This window comes from Pituophis catenifer, unplaced genomic scaffold (genome assembly GCF_029215685.1).
Source record: "Pituophis catenifer annectens isolate HBS135680 unplaced genomic scaffold, rPitCat1.0.hap2 SCAF_8, whole genome shotgun sequence".
In the NCBI taxonomy this organism is placed as follows: Eukaryota; Metazoa; Chordata; class Lepidosauria; order Squamata; family Colubridae; genus Pituophis; species Pituophis catenifer.
In genome coordinates this window covers 56,977,357-57,003,438 of record NW_027256888.1, presented here as the reverse complement: position 1 = coordinate 57,003,438, position 26,082 = coordinate 56,977,357, and the positions used below count along the sequence as shown (strand labels likewise).

Below are 26,082 nucleotides of genomic sequence, written 5' to 3'. Positions count from 1 at the left end.
AATTTTCATTCAGTTTTATTTGGGGGAAGGTTGTGCATGATAAAAGATACACATTTGACTTTGTTTTTCTTAGTGTTCCAAAATAAGGTAAAAGGGTTTTTTAAGCTCTCTTTGTAGGATAAACAATAAAAAATACCATGGCACACATGAAGCTAAATCTACCTACAGACATTCTTCAATGAACAGCTTTCATCCTCAGCCTTAACTAGACAGAGATTATACATCTATTAAAACTGATAAGGGAACATAACAAATAAAATAAGTCCTACAATTTCAGTATTATTTCCAGAGAACATGAGGCTTAATAACTTTATGTACCTAAAAATGAAATAGGGATGAAACTGACGTACAAAGCTGGAATGTACAGAGCAACAATAAAATTAATTTATTCTAAGAACCTGAAGAATACAATGTGTGAAACAATTCAATTGCAAGCACTGGGATATAAGAGTATATGCTACTTATTATGGAACATTCCCATGTCATAAAGGGGGGGAAAAGCAAACTTTTGAGGTTAAGGCTGTGCACACATCCAGTTCAATGTTGTACATTCATTAGAAGCTATCAACAATTAGGAATCATTCTACACTATAGGAAAAAGAGTACCTTTCATACATTCTTCAGAACACATTTTTAATCACTGCTCACAGTTTAACAGCATTTTCAATGGATAACATCATTTTGCTCTTTGCTATCATTTCTTCACACAACAAGCAAAACTTAATGGGCACTTTTTTCATATGGCAATGCTAAATCTTCAGTTATATCAAAGAAAAAGTAGCTGTAAAGTTGAAAGCCCTGTAATGTTTACAAAGGTCAACAATAATGGAGAACATTTTCTCATTACATTGCTGAAACTTTAAATCAGTGTAAAAACTTAACTAATTTTAACAGCTTTTTACAGTTAAAAACCTTTCAATATACACTTTGCAAGTTTATCCAAAAACGAATTAACATTTTTTTAAGTTTCAAAAAAACTTATATCAAGCAAGTGTTTACATTGAATAAACACATATGCATTGCTCATTACTGCAGCTATAAGCACCACTTGATACAAGAGGGATGTCTGTTCTGCAAATATAAACTAAAACAATTCAGCCTCCCAGAGTCTGTTAATTCAGCTCACATTTGCAGTCAGATATACCTTAAAAAGTAACTGTAGGTTTGGCAGAGTCACATATTTGGGCTGAATCTACACATACTACTCTTGAATATTAATTTAGAAGAGTAACTAAATGCCTATATTCTGGGAAATGTTTATCTGGATCAAAATTGGTTTTTTTTTATATGCAGTTCTGCAATACTGCAAGTTTTACAGTAATCTCTAATCAGCTTCTTCCTTCAGGACACAAATGTTTTAGTAGTGAGCTTTGGAAAATTGATGAGCAAGAAACAATCCAATCTTAACTAGGCATTTTTCAAACACCCAATGTTAGAGTAGACTCATCTAGCCTTATTTCAGCCGTCTAATGATTCTATACTTTCAACTTCTAGCAAGGATCTACAATTCAACAGGCCTCTTCAGTCCTTGGCCTTTTAGCTAAGATCAAGAGAAGTATTCAACAGATCTCTAGCAGCATCAGTCAATTTACAATAACATGCATAACAAACAAACAAACAAAAATATCAAAGGGAAGGCCACGTTGCCTTAACAAATGATAGCTTAGTTGCAAATGAAAGAAGCGATAATTCAAATCTGAATCAAATATCGCTAAGCATTACTAAGTTAATTTTTATTAGAACTGAGGAACTATTTTAGGAAAGTGTTTTAAGGAATGCATGGACATGCCTGCATGCATCAAATACTATATATGTTTCAATTTAGGACAATTTAGCCTCTATTCTATCCTTTATATAATGAACTGAAAACTACAGTAAATTTCATTAAAATGAATATAAATATCCCAGATTTTTACTAGAAACATTTCCATTTAGGTCACTATAGGATTTGGCTTGGTATCCTTTTTAAAAACTCAAGCAAATATTTGCATTTATCATAGGACTATCTTTACAAAAGTATTAGCATCTCACACTTTGAGCCAGATTGGTATGACAATGTGCCTTGAATTAAGTTTGTAACAATAACATTTGGATCAATTTGTAAATGAAACTCAGTAACAATTGCAATTTTGTTATTGTTCATATGATTAATAAATATTCATAAAATCATAAATAGGAAATCCAGTTCTTCCTTAAAATTCAGACAGCTTTCAAATTGGTTCAGTGTTTAGGGCAGATAATGTCTAGTGTCCATTGCCTTTGCAGACATTTCTGTCTATCCAAGAACTCTTAGATTCTTGGCATATTCTTTTTAAGACAATTGTTTTATAACATTATTTGAAATTATTGGCTAAGTATTAAAAGAATATTTATCATTAGTTTAGATATATCATTTTCTTTCTTTCAAATTTAATAGTGTTATATTCCAAAATATAGGCAATTAACTAGCATCAGTACTAACTACATAATTTCTTTTATTTTCTTCCAATTAGAGCTGTCATATCAGTATTTTAGATAAGATATTGGGCTCCACCTATTCCAGTAGTGTAGATGGAATATATTTAGAGAGTTCCATGATTGAAATAGGAAATACAATATTATTTCAAATGTTGACAACACTCTAAGAAGTACATGCTTACATAAAGCTAATGCCAAACGTCATTTGCTGTTGATTGCAGTTTTAGTCTTACTTGGTCTAAACATTATTCAATATTATTCAAAATTATGCCTCTGTTGGAAATCAAAATGAAACATACTTTGTACTCTGATGTGAATCCAATTAACTGGAAATCACAAGACCTGTACCAAGAAGCAGGCATAAGAGAAGAAACTTTCATTAAAAGTAAAATTTCAGACCTCAAGAAAGGGCACCAAGAAAACATGTACATCAAAATTGCCTATAGTCAAAACTGTTTTTTTTAATGTTCACATTATCCACATTTGTAATGAAAATTATGAGCTTTTTTGGAATCTCAATGTAGCCTCACACTAATTAAGTATCTTCAATATCCTCCACTTATGTACAGTTACCACAGACAATAAAATTTTTGAAATTAAAAAAAATACCCTGCTTTGGTAACCCTTGACTTCCACCTCAAAACTTGTCACCTACCCAAACTTCCTTTGGTAATACAAGATTTCTACTAGGATACACGTAAGTCTTGTTTTTCTGTGCAAAAACAAGCAACTGAGTAAAATTGACTGCTTTCAAAAGCACTGTAGGAACATATATGAAGTATAAATGTCAGTTGTAAAATTAGTTAAACTGATATAACAGTCACCAATTTTTTTAATGAATTAGCCTGATGTTAATTGGAACTTGATTCTCTGAACTATCAGCAGTTACATTATCCTACATTTCCAGAGTAAAGTTTCAGGTTTCAAGAAAATCTTGACCACATATTGAACAGTAGAAAAGTTGCTAGATATGTACATCAATCCACGCACTACAGAAAATGTGTATTTGTTCTTATAATGCTAAAAATTAAGTTGTTAGATCTGCCAATTAACAGAGAAAGGATTACTCACATCCTTTTTAAACTAAAATAAACTACTTAAAGTTACTAAGGAAATCTGAATAATGTTAATATGTGAAATACCTACAATAATAATGTGATCTAGAATATTCCCAGACATCCTGCTTGATTGAATATTACTAGTAAGAATTTTCAAATGTGAAAATTTAAACAACTTCTCCCATTCACACTTAAATAAATTCTTCTGAATCAAGTACCTTCTTGAGTCCATTCCCTCCTTCATGTGTACATCCAATTACTTATATATCTATAAATGTCTGCTCTACAAGTCACAGTTTATATCTCTAGTATTCCAGTGGCTTTGTGAAGGTTTTATTTGGGGGGATGTAGGGGGAAGTAGGGTCTCATTTATTAATCCTTGTGATAAATTCAGTGCAGAGCATATAAATTCTATGCAAGTTCTATGTAAACAAGGTAGGTCTGGAATAAAATAAAAGAATGAACATACTGGAGATTCTGCAGTTTTAAATTTTAAATAAGAAACAGAAGAAATATTTAAGAAGCTGAATATTATCTACACTGGCCTCTAGCAGCAGCTAGTAACTTCTTAAACATGATCCAACTCCAACCATTACTGTAAATATCTGTAGACTTTGAAGCAATGATTCCCAGAATCTGCAACAACAACATGACCATCCGAAGTAAGAGCCAAACCTTGAGGACCATAAAGTGGATCAGCAGATGTATTTATGTAAGATAAAAAGGATCCACTTCCATCAAAAACCTGTGAATTAGATTAAAAGACTATGGTCAGTCAAAGAACAAAATAAATTTATATGCTGTAGTTAAATGTGCATATATCATCTCCTTGGAAATCATATAGGCCTCAATTCTGCTGGCTTTTCACGGGTCCTTGAAAATGTGGTTTTACCAATAGATATGGGGACCTGGGAGTATACCGTGTTTCCCCAAAAACAAGACCCTGTGTTATATTTTTTGAACCCTGAAATAAGCGCTTGGCCTTATTGCCATGCACTCAAAAGCACGACTGGGCTTATTACCAGGATGTTGTGGTTCGCCAGCAGCCTGCGGAGCTGGCAGCGGAGTCGGACAGCGATGAGGCTGAGGAAGAACATGGGCCAGTCCTGGAGGCTGGAGAAGGCCTGGATGAGGGCTCTGCGTCAGAGGCAGAGATGGGGCCAGAGCCATTGGGGAGTGATGTGCAGACTCCAGAGCCTCCAGAGGTTGACAGTAGAGAGGCAGAGAAACAGGAGGAGCCTGTTTCTAGTGCACGTATGAGAAGAGCTGCCAGAAGGCAAGGGCTGCTAAAGCAAAGAGGACAACTCGGGAGTAGGGCCAGATGATTGGCCCTCCCATAAGGCTTAAAAGACCAGCAATGGCTGTTGGGCTCTTTGTCGGAAAACAACATTGATAGTATTGCTGCACTTATCTCTCGTCTGCATCTTCTGCTTTTAAACTTTTGCCAAGAGAAGCCTTTGGCAGTTTGCCTAATTATACCAAGGTTGGTGATTCGACTGCAGAATTTGTGTTATGAAGAATTTGTTTTAATTTAGTTTGGACTATGCTGAGAATGAGTTAATTCTCAGCTGTTCTAATAAAGTCTGTTTTGGAACTGTTTGCGTCAATTACTACCTACTTGGGCCTGAGTCACAACATAAGGGATGTCTTATTTTAGGGGAAACAGGGTAGTAGACCCTGTGCAGTAGCTGTATCGATTGTTACTGATGGATGTACCTGAATTTTATTATATTTTATTGTTCTTAAACTGTTGTATGGTTTTGGTGTTTTTAAATTGTGTTTAATTCTTTATAAACCACTCTGAGTCACATATAGGAGATGGATAGCTATATAAATTGAAAAAATTGTGCAGGTGCGCACGCACACACAAACACACATATCATATTAAACTTACTAACTTGAGAGGAAAATGTTATTTACCTGTATTCGACTATTTCCCCAATCTGCTACAATAATATTCCCATTAGAATCTACAGCTACTCCTGTGGGAGCATTGAACTGTCCATTTCCTTCTCCATTAGACCCAAACTTCAGCAAGAATTCACCTTCCTGGTTAAATACCTGCATGACATTTAAACACAACACTTAAGAAACTTTATCCAAATTATCTGTAGAGGGAAAAATATAGTAACTTTGCATGAATGAGTTTTCAAAAATTATGATGGTAATAATGATATTAAAATAATGAAAACATTGACCACTGGCATTGACAAAATTATCATTAGTCAATTGCAAAAGGCACCTTTAACATCATCAAACAACATCTATCTATCTCACTTCCTTGGGAAGGACTCGAGAGGTTGTTTTTAAACAATGAAACAATAATTAATTCTTAACTAGGCACAAACAGTTTGGCCTTAAAAAACCAAAATACTGATGAATATTCACTATGCCTTACATTTCTATAGTGATATTGTGTCAGAGAAAAATGACTGAGCCAGGGGAAGGAGTCAAGCAGGGAATTAACCTGGAATCATTATGTAGGCACAAGAGGGAAAAATCCAACCTCTTAAATGCCACTGAACCTTATCTAATCTGGCCCAGGTGCAAACTGCAAGTCTGGGAAGATTCCTGTGAAATAACCATCAGTAATAAAGTAGTTAATTGAACTTTTCATATATGGATCTTGTTGTTCCTATCTGACATATTGATTGTTATACCTGCCCCACAGAAATGGAGACAGAGGTTTATTGCAACTCAAACAAATTCAAACTAATGCAATTAAAGCCAGAATTGAAGATTATAAAAAAAGATTCAAACTGCAGATTGTGAAAAGAAGCAGAACAAAATATATATTCAGCTTGTACAAAGATCACACGGGCTGATTATAAACAGTGTCATTAACACAGTGGCCCAAATTATTTACTGGAACATCTGTAAAAATTATCATGTGCCAGTGATGAAAAATTAGTTGGATCATATAATTGAAAAAGTTGTTGAAAATTAGTAAATTAAAATACTGTGGGATTGCTTGAACATAACACACCAGATTTAATTGCCATTAAAAAACAAAATATGGATAATTGTGGCAAAACCAGAGGCTAATAGAATAGAAGACAAAGAGTAGAAAATCACAAACTGTCAAGATCTGAAGAGCTAAATTAAAAGATTATGGCATAAACTGGTAGAATGGTTATTGGCACACTTGGTAAAATACCAAAAAACCTTGGGATTAGGCCACATAGGAAAGTTCAAAATGTGTAGATTAGAGCATTCTTCTAATTGTTGATTGACAATAGTACATTCTGATTTTTCAAACAATTATCTACCTTTCTTTATTTTGTCTTGTGTTGGAATCTGGCCATATACCCAACCATTCTTTTCAAATTAGGAAATCCTGCACAATTAAACAACTGCTGCTGCTAACATTATGCAGTTGTCGCTCTCCAGCTGAGCAATGTATACTAGCAACCTGTTCAATGTTTGCTCTTGTAATTCAATGTCTTCCTTTTAATCCAAACCAAAAGACAATTATTTCCTGCCTAATTTTCGAAGACAATGAAGAACCGTCTAGATCCTTCAGTGGTTATTTAGTTTCAAGTAACAGTTATATAGCTTAATGGAGCGTGATAGTAGCCTTCTCTTACAACACAACCTCTCATACATAGAACTGATCTTTGTATTTCTTACAATTATTGTTATATTTAGAGTACTATATTACGGTACGCTCCCATAGAGAGGGACTCCTCCGGGTGCCGTCGGCCAAACAATGCCGACTGGCAGCCCCCAGGGGGAGAGCCTTCTCTGTGGGGGCACCTACTATCTGGAACGAGCTCCCCCCGGAGATACGGAGGATCCCGGATCTGCGCACCTTCCGCCACGCCTTAAAGACCTTTTTATTTCACCAGGCGGGCCTGGCCTAATTTTCTCCCTCTTTTATAAAAGATTTTTAATTTTTTAATATTTTTTAGTATTTTATATATTCAAATTTTAAAATAGGTTTTAAATTGATTGGGGTTTTAATTTGTCTGGGCCAAAACTATTTAATTTGATTTTAATTCCACTTTTAAATTTTGTATGTATGTATTTTATTGTTTGGCTGTGCACCGCCCTGAGTCCTTCGGGAGTAGGGCGGTATAGAAATCAAATCAAATCAAATAAATAAATAAATAAATAAATAAATTTTACTGTTCTGTTTAGAAGCATCCTGACAAATAACAGAAAAATGAAGAGGGGTCTGGTTTAAGCATCCAGGGGCCATTTAAGCATTAAAACCATTCTAAAATAATATATCAGAATTCATTCTTTCTTTCTATCTATCTATCTATCTATCTATCTATCTATCTATCTATCTATCTATCTATCTATCTATCTATCTATCCTCCTACCTACCTATCACATCTAGAAATTGCCCATCTCCTTCACAGAGTGACCCTGAATGATATACAAATACATTAAAACTATATAAGTATAATACAAATTTAAGTTTAAGCAAGAATAAATATTTATTGTATTTATTAAAATTATTGTGCAAAATGAATCTAAGGAATATTCATTGTATTTCTTGGAACTGAAACAAACAATATATTATCATAATTCAACATAAAAACATTAACCACATCATCCCCTGAAGAATTGAATATTTAATATGTAGCAATTACTTGAGTCTTTTAATATAATCTGTAGATTTAATTAAAACTGGAGTATCCATTTTTGCTTTTGTTCTTGTTAACAATTTTTTTTATAAAAAGTTCTTTATCGGTCTGAGACTATAAAAAAATGAATGAATACAAAAATTTCAAAGAACTAGTAGCATCATACCTTGACTGAATGATTGTGGAAATCAGTAATAATAATTTCATTATTGTGGTTGACAGCTGCAAAATGAGGACCTGTAATAAATACGGGAAGGTAAACAAAGAGCAGCGTAATAGAGAAAGATGAGATGATGATAGGAACTATCTTCTTAGAAGCAGGAAAAAAAATCTGAACCGAAAAAACCACATCATTCTCATCTAACAGATAAACATAATTTTAGATTAAAATGTTCCTCCATCTATTTTGACAGAATAGCGGTAGTAGTAATAGAGACAGTTTGGTGTAGTGGTTAAGACATCAGGACAGAAACCAGGAGACTTGAGTTCTAGTCCCACCTTAGCCATGAAAGCCAGCTAGATGAACATGGGCCAGTCACTCACTTTCAGTCTTAGAAAGTAGGCAATGAGACCATCACTGTTGAAATCTTGGCAAGAAAAATGCAGGGACTTATCCAGGGGTCAATATTGATGAACTAATAGTACTACTAGGGTGGATAAAAATCAATGATTTTTTTTAAAAAATCAAAAAAATCGGATTTTTTTTATTTAAATCGGATTTTTTTTATTTTTTTCAAATTTATTTTAATAAAAAACTTTTGGGGTAAAAATCTATCTTAAGATAGTTTTCTATTTACGATACATAAATAATTTAGTTTATTCAGCATGAAATGGAGCTTAGTTATGTAGCATGAGGCTGTATATTCTGCAACACTGGGACTATCGGTGAGTCAACAGTGGGTCAAAGGAGTAGCAGAGATGACAGTTGCTCTTTAAAAATTATGATTTAAATCAAGTTGATTTAAATCAAGCCTTTTTACTAGTGATTTAAATCATGATTTAAATTGTGATTTAAATCAACTCAATTTAAATCAAATCCACCCTGAGTACTACTACTACATCGATTACTACTAATACTATTACATTGCTGAGGCAACTTGCTTTAAAATCAAAGTCATGTAAAAATCAATTAATTTCAAATTCCTGGGATTTTTAAATCTTAATAAATAAGGAAGTATCAGATTGTTTCTTTCAGTGCTATAGGGCAGGGATGGCTAACCTTTTTGCCATCGTGTGCCAGGAGCGGGGGGTGGGGGTGGTCGCGCACGTGTGTGCGTGCCCACACCCATAATTTTATGCATCCTGCCCCCGTGCATGCACGCACGACACCCCCCCCCCCCCGCTCCCAGCACGTGATGGCACGGTAGGCCCATTTTTTGCTCTCCCCAGCCTCCAGAGGCTTTCTACCTCCGGTTGGCAAACAGGTCATTTTTGGCCTCCGGAGGGCCTCCGCAGGGGTGGGGAAGGCCTTTTTCGCCCTCCCCAGACTCCTAGAAAGGCTCCAGAGGCTGGGGACTTCCGGTCCCACTGGAAGTTGGCAAATGGGCTGTTTCCGGCCTCCGGAGGGCCTCCAGGGGGGTAGGAAAGGCCATTTTCGCCCTCCCCAGACCCCTAGAAAGGCTCTGGAGGCTGGGGGGAGAGAGAACCGGGCCTTCCCCACCACCTCCCGAAGTCCTCCGGAGGCAGGGAACAGCCTGTTTCCCTTCTTCTGCTGGGCCCAGAAGGCTCGAAAATCAGCTGAGCTCATGTGCCCACCGATATGGCTATGCATGCCACCTGTAAGGCTGCATCTTAGTTATTGCTCTTTTATCTTTCCCAAAGTACTAATGAAGTTGGAAGGAAAATTAGAATCTTCTTCTATTTAACACTATACATTTTTCAAATCATATTAAGTCAACTGAAAGTGTGGAATTTTCTTTTTAATTATCTTATATAGAAGTCGGACATTTCTTGGCAAACTAAGTTGAATAATGGTATTTAACAGTAAAGCACAATGTGCCAGCTGTGTAAAGTTCCCAGAAGCTTTTATCCACTCAACGATATGAAAAAGTAGGACAGAAACACACTTACAGATCCCTGTTCTGCATAAAATATATAATAAAGTGTAAAAATAAATGTTTTGACAATAGTTTTTTCTTCCTCCGTATCAAATGAATATATATATTCTTCTGAAGACAAAAACATACTAAACTTCTAGGGCTAAATGATATATTTCATTCAAAGATTCAGCAAAAATAAATCAAATGTTTACAGTTGCTGATCTGTATAAATCTATCATGGATGTAAATTAAAATCTGATGTACAGGTAACATATACTTCTATGCCACCCTTACTTCTACTTCACCCTCCAAGTCAGATTGGCGATACCAACTTTCCTCTTTTCATTTTTTAAACTTCAACCATTCTTTGATTTAAAAAAGAGACTGTGGTATATCCACGAATGTTCTTACTACTAGTACTTATTTTAATGTGATTTAAATGTAACTTTTAGTATTGAGATTTAAAAGAATCTAGGGGTATAGTGGGAGAAAAGTGAGTAACTTTGAAAAAAATAATTTCAATAAATGTAAATAAAATATATGAAGTCTACTATTTAACCATTTCATCTTGCAATTGCTTGTACAACTTTGTGCTTGACTTTACAAGATATTTTTGCATAATGTTCCCAGTAAACTTTTTTTTTACATGCAAGAACTTAAAAGACTATTACATATTGAAAAATATCCAAAATTTCAGGACATAAAATAAAAACTGGGATGTAATATGATACTTGCCTGAACAGTTTCAACTAGTGACTGCTACCTAATCAAGATGATTATGTTTTTGGCACAGAACTCTTTTATTTCCCCAGATGATTAAACATTAACTATAGCATGAGCAACAAGAATATACTAAGCAGAAAATGCAAGCATTAAACTGTACTCTATCTCATATTTGTACACTGAATAATTAGGATTTTAAAATAATGCGAGTTCAATATATGGCTAACAAGATGGAAGACACTTATTTCTTGTATACTTACTAAACATCTGTAGTATTCAATTACAATTCACCAGCTTGGGAAAGCTACTATTATACCTTTTAAATTCATGCCATCCATTCTCGAAGTAAACTATAGCCCAGAAAGAGGTTTTAATAATTCAAGTGGAATATCGTATCTCCTTTTGGAGAATTTAACAATAAAACAGACTTCCTTGCAAATCTGAAGGCTCCAGTCATTTGTTTAAGTCCCAGTTAGAAAGTCCATTGCTGATGATTAGTAGTGACATAGTAAAAAGCATTGAGAAAGGCCTTGACCATGGAATAGTGGGCCTGGCTAGTTTCCAACTGTTCCTTTCTATTCAAGATCATTCATTCATTCGATAATGCTGTAATCTGAATGGATTACCTTATTTTTCGGAGTATAAAATGCACCTTTTTCCCCCTAAAAGAGGGTGAAAATTTGGATGCGTCTTATACACCAAATGTAGCCCCGCCCAGCCTCTTAAACGGATGTTTCAGAGGCTGAAAAAAAGCCTCTGAAATGGAAGTTTCAGAGGCTGAAAAAAGCCTCTTTTCAGAGGCTGGAAAAAAAGCCACTATTTCAGAGGCTGAAAAAAAAGCAAGGCGCAGAGCTCACAACCAACGAACCTGTTGCTAAAGTTCACCTCTGGGAACGGCTGATTGGGGGTATTCTGGGAGGCCGATCCCCCCCAATCAGCCTTTTTCTTATTTTCCTCCCCAAAAACTAAAGTGCATCTTATACTCCAGTGCGTCTTATAGTCTGAAAAATACGGTAATATGGTTTTTGTGGGAAGGTACTTAAATGGTGTTGTTTTAAAGAAATGTAAGAGATCTTCAATAAGCAAGGCCAAAGGTGCTACACTCTCCATTCCAACCTGTTTTTGTACTGGACAAATTTTTACAGGGTTGAAGACTTTATCAATCTTAGCCTGATAAGCAAAGCAGCCTAAAAATTATGCTACATATAATTTAAGATTAATTTAAAGCACATATCATATTACATCACAAAATATATTATTCTATCTATTATTATTATTATTATTATTATTTGTATTTATTTTATGCATTTATTGTTCCACATTTTTAAGAATGTAACGAATGAATTACCGTATTTTTCAGAGTATAAAACGCACCAGAGTATAAGATGTACCTATCTTTTTTGGTGAGGAAAAGAAGAAAAAGAAATCTCCCTCTGCCTCTGCGCAATTTTACCTTTTACAGCAAACAGCCTGCTTTACTTTCAGTTTCGTTTTTAGCATAGCTTGATTAGCACAAGGAAAAAAAAATCTGCTCCAGCAATTTACCTCTTTGCAGCAAACAGCACAACCCTGCCCAAAACAGCTGAGAGCAAATCAGCTGAGAGTCGGGAGGCTGATCCAATCAACTTGTGCTAATTAGGCTGTGCTGAAGCTGAAAGGAGCTGTTTTTTCTTGCTGTTTGCTTGCAAGGAGGTAACTGCTACAAGGCAGAGGCCAAAGGGTGGGGGCCAGTGGGTGGGCGGGGCTACGTTCGGCGTATAAGTCGCACCTAAATTTTCACCCCCTTTTAGGGGGGAAAAAGGTGCATCTTATACGCCGAAAAATACGGTAGTTTTGTTCTCTCTAGGTTTCAACACCATTGAACCATATGAAGAACGTAAAGCAGTATTATTATGTATCAATCAACAATTGCTACCTGCAAACTGCTTATCTCCATTGCCTCGGCTTCCAAATCGGGTTACTATTTTCCCATTTGGTTGGAAGATAAATACACAGCATGCTTTGTTGTCCACTACAATAATATGTCCATTGCGATCCACAGAAACACCTTTTGGCCCCATAAGTTTTCCTGATCCAATTTTTGCCTAGGGAAGCAAAGAAAGAGATTAAATTTATTTTATTTTATTTTTACATTTTCTCTATAATCTACTATTTTTACTTCTTCTTAATTAGTATCAGTGATGAAGAGCCTGTTCATTTATTAATTTTTTTTATCCTGCCTTTATTATTTTTATAAATAATTCAGGATGCAACCATATCTAATATTCCTTCCTCTTCCTATTTGCCCACAACAACAATCCCTGTGAAGTAGGTTGGGTTAAGAGATAGTGATTATTATAGAATGTATTAAAAAATCTAGACTGTATCAAAGGTCTACATTCTTTGTTGTCCTGTTTATAAAGACTCTTTTTGCTACGCTCCCTATTTTCAGCAGTGGATTTCATCTGATCAGGATTATAAAGCATTATATCGTTTTACAATATTTTGTGCGACTGTTGGCAGGCTCCAGCAACAATGACACTTAATCAGGCTTTAATTTGATATACATGCACAATACTCAATTTCACCAAGGTTTCTGATCATGTTTCTTTTCTATCGTATTTTAAAATGTGGTTCGTATGTGTTTTTCATTTAACATGATGTGCAACTTACTAATTATAAATCTGCCATTAGACCATTAAATGTTGGACACAAATATCCAAGCTTTACTGTTATGTATGTATTTGAATGGCAATTCTTAGAAATCCCAGAGAGACTAACCACATTTGAAAAACCCTGGGGGAGGCAACTTCATATACAGCTTCAATTCATTGTGTTGTATCACAAGCAAAAACAGAATATTGGCATTTTTAAAAAATGTAAAAGCTGTGTCTCCTATTTCCTTTGTGAGAGATTTTTATGTATGCCACAAAAGCCAGCAATATTAAGGAAATCTCTTTTAACTGTACACTCCTATTCAGATGTAGCTACTGTGTTTCCCTGAAAATAAGATCCTGTCTTATATTTCTTGAACCCTGAAATAAGCACTTGGTCTTATTGCCACGTGCTCAAAAGCCTGATTGGGCTTATTATCAGGGGATATCTTATTTTGGGGAAAACAGGGTATCACTACATCACTGCTGTATCACGGCTATCTCTGCGATCACTACTAGATATGTGTAGGATTACAATTACAATTCAAATGAAGTGTTTTCATAATGCTAGGAAGGACAAACTAAGTATTCATAGCAGCATATGTATGTGGAGAAGATTCTGAAATTAATGCAAGAGACAATAAAAAGCAGCGATCAGACCCTGACAATTACTGGATTCATTTTGCCCTTTAGTCCCACAATAAACAGCTGTAATCTCACTCTTCATTGCTGTCTTGGCAATCAATACAGGAGGAATACTCATTTTGCTACTTACTGTATTTTTCAGACTATAAGACGCACTGGTGTATAAGACGCACCAAGATTTCCAAGAGGTAAGTAAGAAAAAAAAGTTTTTGCCCTCCCGCAGCCCTCAGGACCACTCTTGCAGGCCTCCCAAACCCTCTGCACACCCCATTTCTCGTAAAAATTGATGAAAAACAGGCCATTTTTTGCCCATTTTTGCAAAAAATAAGGCACGCAAAGAGTTTGGGAGGCCTGCAGAGTGCTCCTGGGGACTGGGGGAGGGCAAAAACACCCCCGTTTTTGCGAAAATTGGGTGAAAGATGGGCCTGTTTTTCACAAAAATGGAATGAGCAGGGCAGGGCTTTGGGAGGCAAAAAATGGCTGTATTCGGTGTATAAGATGCACCAACATTTCCACCCTCTTTTAGGGGGGAGGGGAAAAGGTGTGTCTTATACTCTGAAAAATATGGTATATCCCTTGATCAGCATCAAACTGTCATTAACTCTTAATTTTTAAAAAGGAAAATACATTTCCTTGGATATTACATTTTGACTTTAAACCTACCTTAAATTTTCCGTCAGAGGAGAATATGCTAACCCATTTATTATCATAATCTGCAATAATGATATCCCCACAAGGGTGCACAGCTACTCCAGTAGGCCGCTGTAACTGACCAGGAGATCTTCCCCGTACACCAAAACGATTCTTGAATTGGCCATCGGTGGAAAATATCTATGATTTGTTTGAAAAAAAAGCAGAGCAACTTTCATATAAAATGCAATTGTTTTCATTATTCAACTGAAACACATGGGAAACATTGACCCGCTTTTAACATGCATATGGAATTCTGCTTCCTCTTACCATTTGGGATTAGGAAAATACTCCAAACATACATGTAATTTGCCTTAAGAAAAGAGGAAGCTCATGCATTTACAAAGTGTATGAATATGTTCTGTGGTTTTGATACTTAAATATAATAAGTATTGTTGCTTAGACAGTCAACCTATCGCTGGATTTGGAGATAAACTACAATTTTAAAAGTACAACTTTTTAAAGGCACAAATGGGACCACAAATCCCCAAAACAACCTAACCAAGATTGAGCATATTTAGTGACCACTGCAGGCTGAATAGTGTGCAAAGGGAGGGAGGGAGGGAGGGAGGGAGGGAGGGAGGGAGAGAGAGAGGGAGGGAGAATTAGGGAACAAGATACCACACAACTATATTTTGTTGTAAATTATATTTATTACATTATATCCACCTTTCCTTTACAAAGCTCAAAGTAACAACCCATGAAGTAGATTAGATGGAAACACAATGAGTGATCCAAGAGTGGATTGAATTAAAAGTTAATGATGTGCAGTAACTTGTGTTAATCTAGCAAGGAGCAATTGCAAGTCTGGTACCAATGGCAGCAGGCTATTTATATCCAGCCCAACAATAAATCCTAGACCACAAGTCCCAATATACAACCAGTTTATGGACAGGCAATGGAGCCATCAGAACTAAAGTAATATGTTTAGATATAAAATGATCATTATGTACCTAAAAAATAATTGCCTACAAAAGTTTTAAATCAATGAGGCGTGCCATGGACAGACTTCAGGAATTTTCATGTTCACCATCCTATATTCTTTATTCATGTTCACCATCTTATATTCTTATATTCTTTTGCTATGGGATTGGTATCTCAAAGTATAGTAAACTGAGTATGTGAATAAATAAACAAGGAAATAGCACTTCGAATTATTTAGGAGTATAGCTGTTTTTCCCCTAACATTTGCTTAAAAAGTAAATATCATATAATAGTACTAAACATTTGCATGCAGGGAAACAAAATCTATGTTCTGAATAAGGTCATAGAGCAAAGGATGTCAATTTTCCTTGAACCAACAGCCTCCAGTTTACCAGAGATTCTTAGACATTTGTGCTGTTTCTTTTCCAAAATATTCCGAATTTAGCAATTCTTTTTTTTTAAAGGCACTTTTCCACCCAGAAATCAAAAGTAAATGCTGGTTTCTGGCAAAAATGTAACTAATTTCAGTTATGTGGCTGTAAATGTGGGCTGGCTGCTGAGTACCCAAATAAGGTCATGTGATGCGGGTAGACATCAGAATTTTGAATCCTGGTTATAAATAGCTTTTGATGGGTCTATCTATCATGACTTTAAAGAATTGCTAAGTGACCAGTCATATGTTGAGGGCTATCTGTATAAAACAGCAAATATATATTGTAATTCTATATATTGGCCAAGACTAGCCTAATTACATTGGGGATTCAGCAGAATTTAATGTATACCAACAATTTGAGTTATATTTCAAATTTAACATAATTATTAATTCCACAGCATCGACAACCATGATCCCTGAAATTTTGGTACTTTAGATATATATTTCTTTAATACATGTTATCAGTTCTGTGCATTTAATAAAAAAGTTTTAATGAAAGAAACAAATCAAAAACCATACCTGTACACATTGATTATTGCTATCTGCAATTAATATTTTTCCATTTGTAGATGCAGCTACTCCCTGAAGATTTGTAAATTCCCCTTTGTTTCTCCCTTTGGTACCTAAAACAAAACAAAATAGAAATGATAACCCAAAATTTCTCTTGCCAAGTGAGACAGTATTAAGTGAATTTTGCTGCATTTTATACTCTTCCTTGTCACAGTTGTTAAATGAATCACTGCAATTGGTGTTAGTAATATGGTTGTTAAATGAATCTGGCTTCCCCATTGACTTTGCTTGTCAGAAGACTGCAAAATGTGATCACATGACTCTGGGATACTGTAACTATCATAAATATGAGTCAGTTGCCAAGTGTCTGAATTTTGATCACATGATCACTGGGATGCTGTAATGGTCATAAGTGTAAAAAAATATTGTAAGTCATGTAAGTCACATGTAGTAACTAATGTATATTCAAAGAGTTTTTCAATGCTGTCAAATGGTCACTAAATGAACTGTTGTAAGTTGAGGACTACCTGTATCACATCAGAGCTTCTAATGCAGGGGTATCAAACTCTATTTCATTGAGGGCCGCATCAGGGTTGTGTTTGGCCTTGGGGGGGGAGCAGGTTGGGTGTGGCCAGCTTGACGTCACTTGTGTCGGGGGTGCCTTTGGCGGCCCAAGTGCTCTGCCAGCAAAAACAGACTCCCACGCCCCATTTTCAGCCTCCTGCAACCCTCTGCCAGCAAAAACAGAGCCCGGAAGAGCTACATGCAGCCTTCGCAAGCTCAATTTGCACTGGGAGAGGCACTGTGGGCCAGTCCTTCGCTGTTTCCAAGAAGTCTCCACGGGCCAAATCTAAGCACCCCATGGCCCAGATCTGGCCCCCGGGCCTTGAGCTTGACACCCCTGTTCTAATGTCATCCCATTCGATGCCAATCCAATCTCTAATATTTTCTCTACTCCAAAAACTAGGTTCCTATGTATTTGTGTGTATTTGTAAGATCTGGAAAAAAAAAATCTGAGAGGCTGCTACAATGGGAAGTTATATGAGGGAAAGGTCATTATTAAAAAATGTAAACAAAAATGCAGGTGGTCCTAACTCAAGTCCAGCAAATGTTCAAATTTACAATGGTGGTGAATGAGTGTATAAGCTGTATAGCACTTATAGCCATACAGCGAGCCGCACTCATCTGGTTATGATCTGGGCACATTGCAGAATCCTGTGATCACACGATTACCATTTACAATCTTCTTTGCTGACCTCCTATAATCAAAGTCAATGGGGGAGCTGGCAGGAGGTTGCAAATGTTGATCACATCATGTCCTCCTTTAATGACCAGTAGTGATTCACTTAACAGAAACCAGAATTTCTGTCACTAAGTTGTGCAGTCATGTGACAATGTGCTTTACAACGATGTAACTTAGTGATGGAAATTCTGGCCCCAGCTGCCATTTTTAAGTGAGACCTCCCCAAGGCTTCCCAAATGGATACTATTATTCCTTTTTTTCATTAAAAACCCTGAAGTTGTTAACGATAGCTTGTTGACAATTCTGCAAGTAACTACTCTTTTTCATGGTTGCTACATAGGCTGGTTGTAAAAGGCAAGGGACACATATTAAGTAATGTATATTCAAAGAGAAACGTAAATTTCAGGAATAGGATACTAAACTTACGTTACATATAAAAATTATATATAAAATATAACAGTTGGCTCGAGCTCACAATGAAAAGTGGTAAGGCAAGAATTCTTGCCAAAGGATATGTGGACCACTTAAGAAGGCCTGGAAAACTGCAGTAAAGGAAATACCAACATTGTCGTGATTTCACTAAATTTGAGCAGCATCTGAAATACATTGATCTAACCTCAGGAACAAATTATATCATGAGAAGAATCATACTGAAAACTAATCATTAACCGATCCAAAGAACTTATGTGGAACTGCCCAAAGGCAATGAAAGGAAAAAAAAAACTATTTGCAACAGACAACTAGCAAGGAAATCCTTGTAACAGGACAAAGTCCTTACAAGTATAAAATAATAATATGGACTTGTTTGTAGCTATAAGCAGCAGTCCATGAAAATTTAAAACATAGGCACTCCTTACCTACTCGGAAGATTAGATCATCTTCAATGGGGTTCTCTTTCCTTTTGCCAGTGCTGTACATACTAGCTGGTCTCTTTACAGCCTTCTGTTTCACATGGCCGCTGCCAGGAGACTTAACACGTCTCTTAACTCCTTCAGTGGTAGGAGATACATCTGCTGACCTAATTACTTTGAGTTTGAATGGGCTGCCTTTAATATGTTGTTCGTACAGTCTCAAAGACAGAACAAAGTCCCCTTCTTTCTGGACAGTGTACAAAAATTCGTAAGTGCCATTTTTATTATCAAGTATCTCTCCATCTGCCACACTTCCATCAGGTGTGCTCAGCTCAGCTGTGATATAAGCATTTCCACTTTTACAGAGCTCACCATCTTTGTCCTTGGTTGTGATGGTGACTGACATTGGTTGCCCTATCACAGTCTGCTTAAGTCCTTCACCTGTGGCCACTGTTTCAGAAGCCACTGCATTTGTGGTTAAAATAGTACCAAGATTATGAATGGATTTTTTCAGTCCTTCTGTTTCTACTATGAAATCCAGTTGATCATTTTCACGGGGCTGAAGAGGGAATTCCTGGTCTGCCAGGTCATTTAGCTTGTCACTCATCTGCTTTTTAACAAGTAAAACTTCTGTTTCAGTTCCATGACTGAGTGCTTGGGCGGTAAAATTGCTACAGCTCTTAATATTTTCTTGTCCCTCCAATAAAGTATCAAGCTGATTCTGCAAGACCTTGATAAAAGCAAATAATATGGTTATTTCATTGAAGTTCCAAGTAATAAAACAAACAACCACATTTATCGGCAAGTTTCAGTATCTCAAGGAAATATATAATAGTGAAAAACTGGATAAAATTACATATTATTTGTTGGACTCAATGTAAAAACATACTGAATAACATTATCACAAAAAGTCTGTGTTGCAGCAGGGTTAAAAAAAGAGTTCCCAAAAAACAGCAACCAACCAATTTGGAAACTTCTGATTAGACTTGCTTGGCATTCATATGCTTTTAATCCACTTAGGAAAAATTATAGATTTGTGACCAATTTTGCCTTATAGTCATAATTACTTTTATATCTGAACCCAGGAAAAGTCAGTTCCAGCCCATAGTATACAAGCCACCAAAGTCAACAAGTTAAACACACATTCAAACTACTTTTAAGAGTTACATCTTCTTTGGTGCAATGTGTTTTATAGCATTTATAGCATTTCTGCATATTTATAACGAAAGTCTGTTGAGCAATGCAAATATTTCTTTATTTTCCATGATTTTATTTATTTATTTATTTATTTATTTATTTATTTATTTATTTATTTATTTATTTATTTATTTATTTTATACACACACGCACACACATACACACACACAAATTTAAATTTAAATTTAAATTTAAATTTAAATTTAAATTTAAATTTATATACCGCCCTTCTCCTGAAGGACTCAGGGCGGTGAACAGCCAAAGGTAAAAAACATAGAATACAAAAATTTAAAACCAATTTAAAATATATTAAACAATTTGGCCCAACAATTAAAATACCCCATTTAAAATTAAAATTAAAATTAAACAATTGGAGAAGTTAGGCCAGCCCGGCTTGTTGAAATAAAAAAGTCTTGAGGGCCCGGCGGAAAGTACGTAAATCCGGAATCGTCCGTATCTCCGGGGGGAGCTCGTTCCAGAGGGCAGGTACTCCCACAGAGAAAGCTCTCTCCCTGGGGGCCGCCAGTCGACATTGTTTGACCGACGGCACCCTGAGGAGCCCCTCTCTGTGGGAGCATACTGGCTGGTGGGAGGCTCTCGGTGGCAGAAGGCGGTCTCGTAGATATCCAGGTCCTAAGCCATGGAGCACTCTAAAGGTGGTCACCAACACCTTGAATCGCACCCGGAGGACCACCGGAAGCCAGTGCAGCTCGCGCAGGAGAGGTGTTACATGGGAGCGCCATGACGCTCCCATAATCACCCACGCAGCCACATTCTGGACCAGTTGGGGCCTCCAGGTGCTCTTCAAGGGGAGCCCCATGTAGAGAGCATTACAGTAGTCCAGGCGGGACGTGACGAGGGCATGAGTGACCGTGCACAAGGAGTCCTGATCCAGAAAGGGACGCAACTGGTGAATCAGGCGAACCTGATAGAAAGCCCCCCTGGCCATGGCCGTCACATGTTCTTCTAAGGACAGCCGTGCATCCAGAAGGATACCCAAGTTGCGAGCCCTTTCCGTGGGGGTCAACGACTCGCCCCCAATAGTCAGAGATGGCACCAACTGACTATATTGGGACACCGGGAGCCACAGCCACTTGGTCTTGGATGGGTTGAGCTTGAGCCTGTTTCTCCCCATCCAGATCCACACAGCCTCCAGACACCGGGACATCACGTCAAGGGCATCATTGGGGTGGTCCGGGGTGGAGATGTACAGCTGAGTGTCATCAGCGTACTGATGAAACTTCACCCCGAAACCACGGATGATCTCACCCAGCGGCTTCACATAAATGTTGAACAGAAGGGGCAAGAGGACTGACCCCTGTGGCACCCCACATACAAGGCGCCTCGAGGTCGACCTCTGGCCCCCCGTCAACACAAACTGCGACCGGTCAGAGAGGAAGGAGGAGAACCACCGCAACACGATGCCCCCCACCCCTAACCCCTCCAACCAGCGCAGCATGATACCATGGTCGATGGTATCAAAAGCCGCTGAGAGATCTAATAGGACCAGGACAGAGGAACAACCCCTGTCCCAAGCCCTCCAGAGATCATCAACCAATGCAACCAATGCCATTTCTGTGCTGTACCTAGGTCTGAAGCCCGACTGGAACGGATCAAGATATTAAATTTGAGGATATTAAATTTATGTAGATAGCCAGAATACTACATCCAACTGGAAGTTCCATATGCAAGCAAGAAGAATTAAAATTTAAGTGGCAGAGAGGAATGGACATCAAAGAAAGTATTTTTAAACACCCGTTAGCATCCTTTCCACATGTACTAATCGCCTTTTTAAGTGGAGAGGAAAAATTTGACTCTATAATACAATACAATTTTACAATACTTGTAAAATGTCTAGTTACATATTGTTAAATTTTAATGCATGCTAAGGATTGAAAGCACAGATATATTGTTCCAATATTCAAGACCCATTGCTTATTTATTATCATTTTTGTCTTCCACATAATTATAAAACACATTTGGGTTTATTTTTTGCGATATAATTCACTGTATCTAATGACATCAGATTATAAACTATTGGTACCATTTGTTAAATGCTTTAAATTTTGGTTTTCAAAATTATCAGCCACACATACACCCTGAAAATCCAACAAAAAACATTCATTTCAGGCCATCTCCAATTACTGCTTCCTTTAAACCAATATTAGAGCAATGTTTCTGAAGCTGTTTATTTGTACAAGACACTAGTTTCCACATAATAACAACAAACAGGAAAAGTCAAATTTCCCTGGAATAGCTACGAATTTCAGTCATTTTTCCAAATGATATAATACAGTCAATAGAAACTGAGAAAATTTTTAATGATGAGAACAGAACTCTTACTTTATGTTTAAGGCCATAATTCACTTCCAGTTCCATAAGCAACACACTCTTGCGAACATTTAACGTCTTCTGGAGTTCATCAAAAGTGGAATGAATTTCATCTACAATGCTGGTCTTTTGGTTGGTCAGTTGATGGATAATTTCAGATATGAAGTGCAATGCAGTATCTATTTCTGGAAGCCTATTAAAAACAAGCAGTTAACATTTCAAATATCAATGCTACAATTTCTCTTCAACATTCATCATTACACAATTATTAAATTTTGAATAATATTCATAATGACCCTGCACACATAGTGCCAAGCCCTAGTTAAATGATGTGTTTGAATGCAACGTTCAGGCAGTCCTTGACTTACAACAGGTCATTTAGTGACTGTTCAGAGTTATCTATAGTATCTATAGATAAAGTTATCTATAAACTGTAAACATTCAGTAAACTTTAGCTTAGAGCAAAATGTGAAGCATACACAAATTGGGTGATCTTCAGGGCTATGCAAATTTATATACACATCTTTTTTAAAAAAGTTTTGTTAGCATAATTTCAGACAACACAAGTATTATCAATTCTAAAGGAATCTTCAATTATTTCACTTGCAATTGTAAGCTAGAATTCATTAAAATTTCCATTAACATAGAACAAGAAACATGCTTGTGCTCAATACATAATTGATTCCACTTGCCTCTTCTTGTCAGCATGGGCATTAAACAAAAACAGACAGTTCTGCCTGTGACGTATCATTACAAGGAACTAAGAAATCTGGTTTGTCCTCCCATATCAAACCATCTGGATCTGTTTAACTACTCCCTGCTAACAGGAACCAAAGGGAATAACTATGCAGCAAACAACAACATGCTGCTCATTCCCAATGAGCCAAAATCCCGAAAAATTCTGGTCTATATTTACATATAAAGGTGGCCAATATGTTTTACAATATGCTGGTTTATGAAACTTCTGCATTTTTTGTCACCAACTTTTAAATTAGGGGTTCAAAAAGTTGCCTATCAGTTTTTCTTACGTGGGCCCTGACAAATAGGATCAAAGGTTTGGTCCTTTTTTGTACTATAATTTACTATTTACTATTTTACTATTTATCTATAAATTACTATTTCTGGGTCAAGTCCTGTCTTCTTCCACTTATTTTTAGAATAAGGTAAAGGTAAAAGTTCCCCTCGCACATATGTGCTAGTTGCTCCCGACTCCCGGGGGGGGGGGGAAAGAGGTGCTCATCTCCAGTTCAAAGCCAAAGAACCAGCGCTGTCCGAAGACGTCTCCGTGGTCATATGGCTGGCAGGACTAAACACCAAAGGCACACGGAACGCTGTTACCTTTCCACCAAAAGTGATCCCTATTTTTCTACTTGCATTTTTTACGTGCTTTCGAACTGCTAGGTTGGCAGAAGCTGGGACAAGTAATGGGAGCTCACCCCGTTACGCAGCACTAGAGAGTTGAACCACTGAACTGCTGACCTTTCGATCAACAAGCTTATGTCTTAGCCACTGAGCCACCACGTCCATATATATGTACTGCAGCTACTTTAGCTCACTGCTAGTTCAGCAGATCAGCGGATCAAATCTCACCGGCTCAAGGTTGACTCAGCCTTCCATCCTTCCAAGGTGGGTAAAATGAGGACCCAGATTGTTGGGGGCAATATGCTATTTAGTATACTGTCTTTGGTGTAAGCCGCCCAGAGTCCTCAGAGAGTGGGCGGCATATGGATCAATATATATTGTCGGATCAATATATATTGTCGGATCAATATATATTGATCCAACCGTTCAGTCAACTAAATTTGTGCAATGCTATTTTAAACTGCAATTAGAAAATTTGGGTAGATGAGAGAACCCTAAGGACTCAAGGGTTTTTTTTAAAAAAACTTTAAAAAAAAACTTGGCCTAACATTATATGAATACTACCAATGTCTCCTAAGAATTTAGTTGATTATTCTCTAAACAAAGAAAGGAAGAATAAGTATAATAAATCCAGGTTGATCTTTTTCATTTTCAACAAAAAAAAAAATAAAAAAATTGTACTTTATAAACATTTAAAATCTTCCTGAAAGTGAAAAGCCCAGGAAATAAAAGTATCTGTATCTTCTCCCAAGAAGGTACAAACGGTCATAAACAATTTTCTGTTTTTGTGTTTCAGAAAAGATTTGTCCAATGTCCTTAGATAGGTGAGACTCAAACGTTTAGAATTCCCAGACACATACTCTGGAAACTATAACCATTACTCATCTGGAAGGTTCTAAGCTGGAGAAAATTGCCCTAACATGCAATTCTATAACCTGGAAATGTTTCATAGTTTCACCTTTTGTTCACAGCATCTAACTGTGTTTGAAGAGAAGCCTTGTGTTGTTCTACTACATCTTTAAGAGGGACTGTTGGATGTTCTGCATGTTCTCCTACTGTACATTCTTGGCACATGGCTGTCTCACAGGATTGACAGTAAAACTCCATCAGCTGATTACAAATAAAGAAACACATATTCTTATTAGAATGCCAGTGTTGAGGTTTGAATAAACATTTCTAATTCTTTGAATAATATATTTCGATGCAAAGTTGTTTTAAACCAAAGACATGCAATATTTCTCTAGCAAAGGGCTGCACTTGAATTCTGAGGAATGCATCACCCAGGAACACTTAAAAAATGAGGGCCTGGAAAAAAGTAATCTGAATTAGTTTTAATAATCCATTTACAATTAATTTATGTAAATAAAATTTGCAATGCATGTAATCTTTTGTCTTTTCTGTTACAATGGGAAATATTTGGAACAGCTGTGATGTCCACAGCTAAAAGTGGATGAAGGAAGCTACATGAGGCTTGGGGCATAACGCTATACAGCTTTAACTTGATCATTAATTTTTACTGACTGTTTAGTTAAATCCAAAGTAATTTCCGTTTTTTCTTCTGGGGCAAGTGAAGCATTTTCTAGGAGGGTTTAATCATGTTATAGATTGAGTATTCTTTCAGTTCTTTCAGATACTATGTACTCAAAGCATTTGAAAATGAAAATTTCTTTTTCAACCATTTTCCACACTATACCTTTACATACTCTATTAAAAGGGCTTTTTCTTCTGCCTTCATGACAGTTTGTCATGACTCTGGTGATTGCCTGGACAAATCTAGGCAACATTTCTTGGCAACATTTTACAGAAGTGGTTTGCCATTGCCTCCTTCCTAGGCTGAAAGTCAGGATTAAAATCCATGGTCTCCCAAGTTTAGCTCAGGACCGTTAACCTTACACCAAATTAGCTTTCACTGAGTTGACTAAGGTCACCAAAAAATTACCTGGTATGGTCCTTCAATTTTACTACTAATGACAGTGCTCTTCTATTGCACCTCTATTCCAATGTAAAGCTCAATGTGTTCATAGGGTTTCTGCTTAGGTAAACATGGATAGAGCTAGAATTTTAGCTCACAGCCCTATACATACTTACCTAAATTGTAAATTCCACTAAATAAAATGGGCATCATTGGGAGCCGCCCAGAGTCTAGTATAAGATGGGCAGCTATTTTAAGTATTTTAAACAAACAAACTGTCAACTCTGAAGCGAACCTGGCTGAAGCCATCTTGTGCTGCCTCATAGTAGCCACGAAGCCTGAGAGGAGGAAGGGAGGGGAGAAGTAGATAGCCCATCTAATCGCCAAAACAAAATGTTTTCCTGTGGGAACCAAGGTCATTGTAACAGGTGCCTACTAAAGGAGAGGAGTGACCAAGCAGCCTGACAGCTATAATGTAA

General features: G+C 36.7%; 1 protein-coding gene across 6 annotated transcripts in view; it reads right to left on the bottom strand.

Moving 5' to 3' along the window:
- TRIM2 (tripartite motif containing 2) overlaps positions 1 to 26,082 on the bottom strand; it is a 56,621-nt gene continuing 30,539 nt past the window's right edge. For 5 of the 6 annotated variants that reach the window (XM_070949044.1, XM_070949043.1, XM_070949046.1 and 2 more), the window contains 9 exons: positions 24,650 to 24,801; positions 22,342 to 22,522; positions 18,808 to 19,531; positions 16,717 to 16,820; positions 14,814 to 14,981; positions 12,788 to 12,956; positions 8,277 to 8,347; positions 5,436 to 5,576; positions 1 to 4,260 (listed from right to left, as the gene is read on the bottom strand). In XM_070949044.1, the coding sequence (XP_070805145.1) occupies positions 4,108 to 4,260; positions 5,436 to 5,576; positions 8,277 to 8,347; positions 12,788 to 12,956; positions 14,814 to 14,981; positions 16,717 to 16,820; positions 18,808 to 19,531; positions 22,342 to 22,522; positions 24,650 to 24,801 (1,863 nt within the window). In that variant the 3' untranslated portion in view covers positions 1 to 4,107. Of the gene's footprint in view, positions 4,261 to 5,435; positions 5,577 to 8,276; positions 8,348 to 12,787; positions 12,957 to 14,813; positions 14,982 to 16,716; positions 16,821 to 18,807; positions 19,532 to 22,341; positions 22,523 to 24,649; positions 24,802 to 26,082 lie in introns of those variants that run through there. The other variant, XM_070949048.1, reaches the window with a different exon arrangement.